Source organism: Tiliqua scincoides, chromosome 8, assembly GCF_035046505.1.
Source record: "Tiliqua scincoides isolate rTilSci1 chromosome 8, rTilSci1.hap2, whole genome shotgun sequence".
Taxonomy (NCBI): Eukaryota; Metazoa; Chordata; class Lepidosauria; order Squamata; family Scincidae; genus Tiliqua; species Tiliqua scincoides.
The window spans coordinates 6,229,345-6,239,067 of NC_089828.1; the positions used below are offsets into that span (position 1 = coordinate 6,229,345).

Here is a 9,723-nt window from a genome sequence, read left to right on the forward strand (position 1 = left end):
GGTGCTAGAGTCCCTGATCTGTGGTATTCTAGCCATAGCAGCATTCTAGCCATAGCAGCATTCTATAAGTAGAGGTGTTTGTTTCCAGTGAATAGGATAGGTTTACAGCCCAAGTCTTACTGAACACAGTGGGCATACTTACAAGATAAATAACACCGTTTTGAACATCTATAAACCACTAGCAGAAAGGAAATCATAATGCAAATTGTTGACCTGCACTAAACAAGAAAGCCCATAACAGCTCCTTTCTGCCCAAGCAGAAGAGTTCACTTCATGCAACTGAACAAAGTTAGCTATACAATACACCATGCAAGGTTCTGCTGAAATAAACAGGTGGGTCACCAAGGTGCTCAAGACTCTGCTCTTTCTGCCCAGCTCATAACTCAGGCTGGGTGAATCAAGCTCTCCTTGGATCAACTCTTGTCACTTGTGCACAGATTATCTTCACAGGTTGATTATATGCACCAGAACCCCCAACTGCACTAATCAACCCTGTCTTGTCACTATCTCTGCTTATTGTGCAACATACACATTTCACAGCTTCAAACAAGCACCACACGAGTGCAAATCTCAGTACTAGGCATAGACTGCACAACTTTAAGAGCCCTTGGCTTTAAAAAATAAATGTTCCTAGTCCTTAGGACTGTGAGGACTAAGAAGGAGAAGAGACTAGCCCCATGGCTAGAAGCAGGATAAGGTGTACAAATAAATCTGTGCAATTATTTTATATACGTGGTGCCATCATTATTGAGCCTGAGGCTGAAGTTTTCCAAAGGGAACTTTTGCCTGGAATGGGGGGGGGGGGTAAAAATGAAGGAAATGAAATCCAACTGATGCTTTTTACTGGAATCTAGGATTGAGCTGAAATGACAGTCCTTGCAGGGTCCACCATCTCTTTCCCAGCATGCCCCTTGGGAATAAGACATATGATGATGTAATATCACTCCCATAAAGCATTCTTGTGAATAAAGGGCACCCCAGTCAGTTGTTCCCAGGGGAATGCTGTTGTTAGTGCCTGCAAGTCCAACATTTTGCCCCATTTCATATCCTCTAAAGGTTTCCAAAATATATCCCATTTTCACAGTTGCAAGTGAAAAAAAAAAGTGGGGGAGCCCATTTTGGTCCCTCCAAAGGGTTCTCAACACAGTTTGCAGAGATCAACATACTTTCATCTTGAGATCCACTCAAGTGCCAGCCTGATCTATATGAAGAGAGTCAAAGAGAGAGAATAAAAAAGGCAGACTCACCACAGCGATCCCTGACTACTAGATTTCTTCCTTCTTTGAGGTGTATTGTTAATAGATATGCAAATGAGCCAGGCAATTTACTCAAACCATCGCTTCCTTCCTCAAGCATCTGCACAAAAGGGTTTTAAGAAGAAAATCATACAATGAGTTTCACTTCCCCTGAAATGCACAAGCACTTTCTCTCCTAGTTCTAGGAACTGGGATTCATGGGGCCGGGGAAAACCTCTACAAATGTGTCTCTCCCCCCTCCCCCCCCCAAAAAAAAATCTGCACTTGCTAAGATGAAAGAATGGGCAGGGTAGCCATGTCCACTGAGGACCCCTACAAACGCTCCCCAAGACTGGTTTGCCACCATCCATCCCCCCCAGACAGGGTTATTTCTGGTTTCAGCGCTTAGTCATGAACAAAAAATAATGTTTCGACAGAAGCGGTGTAGCAGCGGTGTGACTGAACTGCGAACCAGGACTTCCTCAGTCTGAATCTCTTCTCAGCCATGAACTCACTAGAGGGAGCAGTGTCTTTCAACTTTGGGTCAGGACCCAAATGGGGGACTCGGTTGTGGAGTCGCAGCAACTTACATGAACAAAATAGGTTGAAGACCACTGGACTAGAACACCACCAGGTCAAGGGGGACGCATCTGGTGTACTCCAGAAGTACCACGAGATTGTGTCCTTGTCCTAAATTGTGCTAAAATAGCTTTCACTAGTGCCAGGCTTCAGGGTAAAGTTTTTCTGTTCTATCTATTAAGAATATTTGGTTACAGTGAACAGTACTGGGAGGGCATTGTGGGGGTGGGGAGTGGGTGGTGTTGAGGGCAGGGAGTGGGTAGATAGGGTCCCGGGTGAGGTCTTCAGTCTCATACTGTACTTATTTCTTTATTGAGGTTGTGGCACAAACAGCTTGACCACTGCACTAAGAATCCTCATCCTCAGCCCCCCCCATTGACTAGTTCTTTCCAGCAGTATCATAAGACGACCCTGGCAGGATCAGGCCACCTGTAGCTTGCAGTGATCAGGTCCATTTCACCACCTCAAGACCCTGTCGCCTCATTTTGCTGCCACACACAGAACAGGCCTCTCAATGTTCCAGCTTCCGGTGTGTCCAAATCAGGTGCATTTCCTGGTCTACACATGCTAGAGAACAAAGTGGTGGAGTGGAACGCCTGACTGTGAGGAGAAGACTGCATCGCCTAAAATGCTCCCACGTTAAAGGCACGTACGGTGACAAACATCCACCAGCACACAAAGGTTGGTCACTTTTTCTCATACTTCCTGGTTTTCTAATTGCAGGGAGTTTCTTGCAAGGGCAGAGGTTTCTCCCACCTGCAACCAGAAGTGGTACAGCCCATTCTGATACCCCATTCCATGGCATGCGTAGTCTTGTTGGTCTCAATAACCAACACTCGCCAGGATTTCTCCTGCAGAAGCCCTAGAGAAATTAATGAAGCTCTAGCAACCCCATCTCTGAAACAGATAACATGGGACATAACTAACATGGGGTAACATTGATCACATGGGACATAACTAACATGGGGTAACATTGGTGTCTTCCAAGAGTCGATGGTGCAGATGGGGTTTATCCCTAGAGTACATACCAGTGCAGTGTGATTTCTTCTTCCAGATATTACTAGAGCAATGCGGGGATCCTACTGCTGAGGTGTAGGTTGGGAAGAGTCTATAAACTGAGCCCCCCACAACTCTGCATTCTGTGCTTTCCTACAAGTTTGATTCACACGTCCCAGAATGAAAGAGTTTCCCACAAATGCAAGCTCCCAAATGAAACCTCCTCTTTGCAACATAAGCCCACATTTGGTGTCTATTCTTGGAGACCCAAAACATTATCAAGTCAATCACTTACGGATTGGTCTTCAAACAGCTGAGAAGAAGACGAGGATTCAAGGTTGGAACCTGCACATGAAAGCTGTTTAAAAAAAAAAAAGAGGCTTTTATGCACTAGAAGTTGTGTATATGTCTTCAGTGTATCAATGCACTGAAGAAGAGCACAAGTTTTCATACACGTGCAAAGTTTCTCTTTGGCCTGGTTGAGACCCTTCCCAGGTTGACACACCTATTTGCATGGTTAAAGAGAAGGGCACATGCTCCTCCCATTTATCATGCATACAATGCGCAACTCAGAGGCTCTGTGTAACAGTCCATATACACCATCTTCCCCTTGCCCTTTTTAGGAGGAGAATAATAACGTCATTTGACATGGATATGACCAAGATTCCCTTTATGCAGCATGGCTTCATTTCACTGCACTGATTTAATGGTTGACAATCCAGCATTTCAAGGACAGAACCCACCACATGAGTCCCTCCTACCCAACAATCACCTCCTATCCTAGCCAGGTAACAACTACATCGGAATTACCTGTACAGCTTGTTAGGACTCTGAACACTGAAGCAGTGCAGTGTGATGAAGCCAGGGAAAGCGACACTCCCATATTTCCTGTAATGAATAAGGGCACCAAAACTGACTCCAGAAGAAAATGGAGAGTTTGGGATAGTTATTTCTACCTATCTAATAGGTTTTAAATAGTGGGGGAACTTAGAGTTCTGGGGGTTGTTGATTTCAGACCAAAACATAAGATGCCCTCTTCTTGTGTCAGTAGATGGAAAACCAAAAGGAGAAATTCAGAAACATGGAACCCAAGAATCCAGCTTGACTTGCTCATCTGCCCATTTTGGCAACTCACATTATAACTGCTCCTAATGTCTCTTTCCTAACTTTGTCGCAGATATCGCAAAGTTACTTGCTGAGCAAATTTTTGCAATGCTTACTCAGTGGTAAGCCTCACTTCAATTCAAAAGAACTTCCTAAAATAAGCCTGCCCAATCAGCAGGTTGCTTCACATTTATTCAAAGCCAAACTGAAGATGGGAGTTGAATAAATGCAATTTTTTTCCCTTAACAGTATCATTAAGAAATAGTACATCATCACTGGAATAGCAATCAAGACTCGCAGAATCAGGCTGGAGAACGCCGGATTCTGTTTTAATCTGTGGTCAATCAACCTATGTGGGCCAGCACAATGTTGGCCAACAGCCTCCATAAACAACAAATGTCACAGAGATTTTTTTTTTTAATTCAAAACTTAATTTGCAATGTGAATCAATTCTGCTCCAGAATATGAACCAACCTGTTCCTCATCCTTTATCAAAGTGCATAACTTAGTCTTGATCAGTTTACTTCCACATTCCCTGCCAGACGTTTTGTTTATTTAAGAGGGCTTGGGTTTCTGGAGAAGAGTTACAAAACTAATTTAAAAAACAAAACCTGAGCTCATAGTGAACTGAGGCTACAATCCTATACACACTTTTCTAGGTGTAAGCCCCACTGACTATAATGGGACTTACTTCTGAGTAGACAGGCATAGGATTGGACTCTGACTTAGTCCCAAAGTGTTCTTGTGAAGTTTGTGGGGTCCTGACTCACCATTTCACACCCCAAACTGATTTTTGAAGGATTTCTAGAGGGTTATTCACATGTTAACCATAACATAAGAAAACAAGAACAGCCCCGCTGGGTCAGGCCATAGGCCCATCTAGTCCAGCTTCCTGTATCTCACAGCGGCCCACCAAATGCCCAGGGAGCACACCAGATAACAAGAGACCTGCAAGGCCTCCTGGGAATTGTAGTTAAGAACATAAGAACAGCCCCTCTGGATCAGGCCATAGGCCCATCTAGTCCAGCTTCCTGTATCTCACAGCGGCCCACCAAATGCCCCAGGGGGCACATCAGATAACAAGAGACCTGCAAGGCCTCCTGGGAATTGTAGTTTAAGAACATAAGAACAGCCCCACTGGATCAGGCCATAGGCCCACCTAGTCCAGCTTCCTGTATCTCACAGCAGCCCACCAAATGCCCCAAGGAGCACACCAGATAACAAGAGATCCGCATCCCAGTGCCATCCCTTGTATCTGGCATTCTGAGGTAACCCACTTCTAACTGTTGCACCCAAGGACAGTTCATCATACTTTTTTTCATTCAGTGCATGTGCAATCAATGTACATGGCCACTGATCTGTAGAACATGAACTTAGGTAGTCAATCAGGTGGAAATATTTACCCAGGTAGACATTCTATATGTGGATACTGCATAACGGATAAACAGCTCTTAGGAGGTCAAGTTTGCCCCATACTGCAGCATTCACAAGATCATCCCCACCCACAAGGCCTCTGCAAGAATCAGACTGGAATGCAGAAGCCCAGGTGCCCAGACAGCATCTCAAATGATGGTCTTGAAGGCCACAATGTTGAAAACCTAAGAAGCTGGTTTCCTCTCCCACATAGGCAGAGCTGTGTGGGGCCTGGTTATCAAACTGATCCTTACTTAACCAGACTTCCCTAAAAGCAACTAGCAGTCACTCAGTGTGGAAAGAAACCATTTGGAATCCTCTTTCAGGCACAGAGCTTGCTGTACTTGCTTTCTACCAGCAGGGATCTCTTTAACCAAAGGCAGCATCTTAAAATATAGGAAGTGGTACAATCCATTCTGCAGCATGGATAGACCACACCATATAGGGGAATAGAGGCCCCAATCAAGGTACAGCTGCACAACAACTCACTGTGCACAGCAGCCAAAACCCCTGGATGGGAAGATCCCACTAGTCAGTAGCACCCAGATGAGCATGCAACACACGTAGGTTTTGGGGGAAAACACAACAAAAATAAATCTTCAGTGATATAAAGCTGCTACTACTAAATCACACATATGAGGCTAATGTGGCACCAAGAGGTTTTCCACCAAAGGTTTGTCCCTTGCAGAGCACCTGTAGAAAGAAATCAGTCCTACTGATTTAACCTGGTTGACCCAACAAGCATTACCTCAAGTGAGTCTTCCGCAAGGTCACTGCTGAAGCTATTTCTTTGTAGCAGATCAAAGAGAACATCACTGGACTTCCGCTTTGCTTCTCCCCTGGGGCTAGAGGTAACCAGGTCCTTGGTTTCCTCACCCCTATTTCCATGTGCACAGTCTCCCGCTGACTCCATTCCCATTGCTCCTCAGAAACTTTCACCGAGGAGCTGCCGCCATTTTCCAGGAACATCTCTGTGGCAGAAAAGTCACTTGGGAAAAAAGTGGACAGGGCGTTGGAGCGCGAGTACTTGGTTTCTCCTTCCACAAGTAACTCTACGTCATTCAGCATGTCAGGCACTGAAGAACTCAGGCGACGGTCTAAGGGATGTCTGGATCTCTTCTCCACAGTTTGGTAAAGCTTTTCTTAGTCCTCCTGATGCTGCTTTGCAACAAAGGCTTCGTTTTTTGTTTTGAACGATCCCCAAACAGAGGACTTCTCCAAATCCATCGTCCAGCTGGGCTCCAACAGCTTGCGGGTTTCCCTGGAGCCCTTTTTACCAACTCCTAAGGGCAATGACAAAGAAGAAAAGGAGACTCTGAGTCAGACACAGCATTACAGAGAAGCCAAGATTTCATTCTATGTCCAAACGCCTGCCACAGATACCTTGAGCAGGCATCTCAGTCAAAACAGGTTGCATTACTAATTCTTTCCAGCCTCTGTCTGTTTTCTTAAGTGTAAACACACAGGCAAATGTTATGCTTCTAGGAAGGAAATAAAAAGGAAGAGAGCACATAATTCTACACAAGTCGTAGGCCTAAAAAATAGTCGGGGGTGTGCTATTTTGATTACTTCTAGGGCACGACATGATGGGAATTCTCAAGCGTCATAAATGATTCCGCTCAACAACTACTAGAAATTGTGCTGTTTAGTTGGGGGGGGGGGAATGAACTGTCTGTCTATGGGCATACTGGCGGAGGATGTTCAGTTCTAAAACTGAAGGGGGCATTGCTCAGTGGCAGAGTCCCTCCGCATGCAGAAGGTTCCAGGTTCAATCTGTGATAGCATCTCCAGGTAGGGCTGGGACACACACCCTCTCTGGAACCCGAAGAGATGCTGCCAGCCAGTATGGGTGAAACTGAACCAGATGGACCTATAGGATAACGGCAGGAGACTGCCTTGTATGCCAAAGTAGCATGTGTCTTACAGAAATTCTGTGCATAATCTCACCTCCATTCCAGGGCGGAGGTTATGGAGTCTGGAGTCACCAGATGCAGCCATGGGTCACTGCATTCAGAGGTCATCAGATAAATCTCTGCAATTCAGAGGTTATCAGAGCCATGGGTCCCCAGTTAGAGTTCAGCAGCCAAGCTACTTGCACAATTTCACATGCCATGGCAAGTGGTCAGACACTTACTGGTTGTTGTTTACTGGTTGTTTCTGGTGAGCAAGAGAAGGCCCTGCTAACTCCCAAACTTGGAGCCGAGAGTGTGCTTATTCTGCCTCTTTCCAAGCTTTCAGAGGACGCCAGGGTTTGTTCTGAAATTCAAGGCCCTCCAAGGACCTGCAAGAACAGCACCCAGATAAGCAGCCCCAGTCATCTCTCTCCAACAGGGAGGAAGGGGGCTTCTCCACATGGCTCTGCGTTATTCAGGCCCTCCAATTGCCCAGCAAACACAGAGACAGAGTATCCCCTGCCTCTCTCCGAGTTAGTGGGGGAAATGAAAGGGTATACTTGGAAGTAAGTTATATTGAATTAAATGCTTCCTCCAAGTAATCACACAGAACAATCCTTGAGTAAAGTCCTACTGAACACCCCTAGGATCGACTTCTGAGCAAACATGTATAGCATTGCACCTGAGAGCGCATGGTCCCAGCTAGCACACATTTTGGCCTGGTTGATAAGGCTGGCTGAAATGTGTGGATCCTTCCAAGCAATGGCCTTGATTGAAGGCAACCTGCTGTGCCTGTCCATGACCCATCAAGTGCCTGTCCATGACCCATCAAGAACCAGGGGACATCCACTAAAATTGAGTGTTGGAAGAGTTAGAACAGACAAGAGAAAATATCTCTTTACTCAGCGTGTGGTTGGTCTGTGGAACTCCTTGCCGCAGGATGTGGTGATGGCGACTGGCCTGGGCGCCTTTAAAAGGGGATTGGACAAGTTTTCTGGAGGAAAAATCCATTAGGGGGTACAAGCATGATGTGTATGCGCAACCTTCTGATTTTAGAAATGGGCTATGTCAGAATGCAGATGCAAGGGAGGGCACCAGAATGCCAGATGCAAGGGAGGGCACCAGGAGGGCACGAGGATGAGGTCTCTTGTTATCCGGTATGCTCCCTGGGGCATTTGGTGGGCCGCTGTGAGATACAGGAAGCTGGACTAGATGGGCCTATGGCCTGATCCAGTGGGGCTGTTCTTAAAACTACAATTCCCAGGAGGCCTTGCAGGTCTCTTGTTATCTGGTGTGCTCCCTGGGGCATTTGGTGGGCCGCTGTGAGATACAGGAAGCTGGACTAGATGGGCCTGTAGCCTGATCCAGTGGGGCTGTTCTTAAACTACAATTCCCAGGAGGCCTTGCAGGTCTCTTGTTATCTGGTGTGCTCCCTGGGGCATTTGGTGGGCCGCTGTGAGATACAGGAAGCTGGACTAGATGGGCCTATGCCTGATCCAGTGGGGGCTGTTCTTAAACTACAATTCCCAGGAGGCCTTGCAGGTCTCTTGTTATCTGGTGTGCTCCCTGGGGCATTTGGTGGGCCGCTGTGAGATACAGAAGCTGGACTAGATGGGCCTGTAGCCTGATCCAGTGGGGCTGTTCTTAAACTACAATTCCCAGGAGGCCTTGCAGGTCTCTTGTTATCTGGTGTGCTCCCTGGGGCATTTGGTGGGCCGCTGTGAGATACAGGAAGCTGGACTAGATGGGCCTATGGCCTGATCCAGTGGGGCTGTTCTTAAACTACAATTCCCAGGAGGCCTTGCAGGTCTCTTGTTATCTGGTGTGCTCCCTGGGGCATTTGGTGGGCCGCTGTGAGATACAGGAAGCTGGACTAGATGGGCCTATGGCCTGATCCAGTGGGGCTGTTCTTATGTTCTTAAGTTAGGCTAGGAATCCACAGATATGCCCAGACTAGGGACTCGTGCAGAGGCAATGGACTCCTACAAGGGCCCAGTATCTTCCTATACACTCTAGAATCTGATGGGAGGGGATAATAATATATAATAATAATATACAGTATTTATATACCGCCTTTCTTGGTCTTTATTCAAGACTTTATTCAAGGCGGTTTACACAGGCAGGCTTATTAAATCCACGCAGGGATTTTTACAAATTGAAAGAAGGTTCTCTCTTTCAAGAACCACCACATTCAAGCTGTTACACTCCGATCTGGTTTAACATTCTGGCCTCCATCCTCCCACGCTCCGAGCAGATGGAACAGCTCAGCTGCAGCTTGCCAGCTGCTTCAAGGTCGCACGGTGCCGGTGGCCTCGAACTGGCGACCTTGTGGATGTTTAATCTTCAGGCAAATGGAGGCTCTACCCTCTAGACCAGACCTCCTGCCCATCCTCCTGGGATGTTGCAGGAACAGTGTGCACCACCTATATTAATTTCAGAAAGTAAGAGCCCCTCAATTATCAGAGCCCCTCAATTATCAGAAGACATTTCAAGTCAGGCCAAGT

General features: G+C 46.5%; 1 protein-coding gene across 1 annotated transcript in view; it reads right to left on the minus strand.

Annotated features, from left to right (window-relative positions):
• MCTP2 (multiple C2 and transmembrane domain containing 2) overlaps nt 1-6,554 on the minus strand; it is an 89,356-nt gene extending 82,802 nt beyond the window's left edge. Inside the window, 6 exon segments of the mRNA XM_066634895.1 lie at nt 1,248-1,356; nt 3,106-3,168; nt 6,076-6,207; nt 6,210-6,454; nt 6,457-6,517; nt 6,519-6,554. Of these exon segments, the coding sequence (XP_066490992.1) occupies nt 1,248-1,356; nt 3,106-3,168; nt 6,076-6,207; nt 6,210-6,454; nt 6,457-6,517; nt 6,519-6,554 (646 nt within the window).
• Between the last annotated feature and the right edge of the window lie 3,169 nt (nt 6,555-9,723).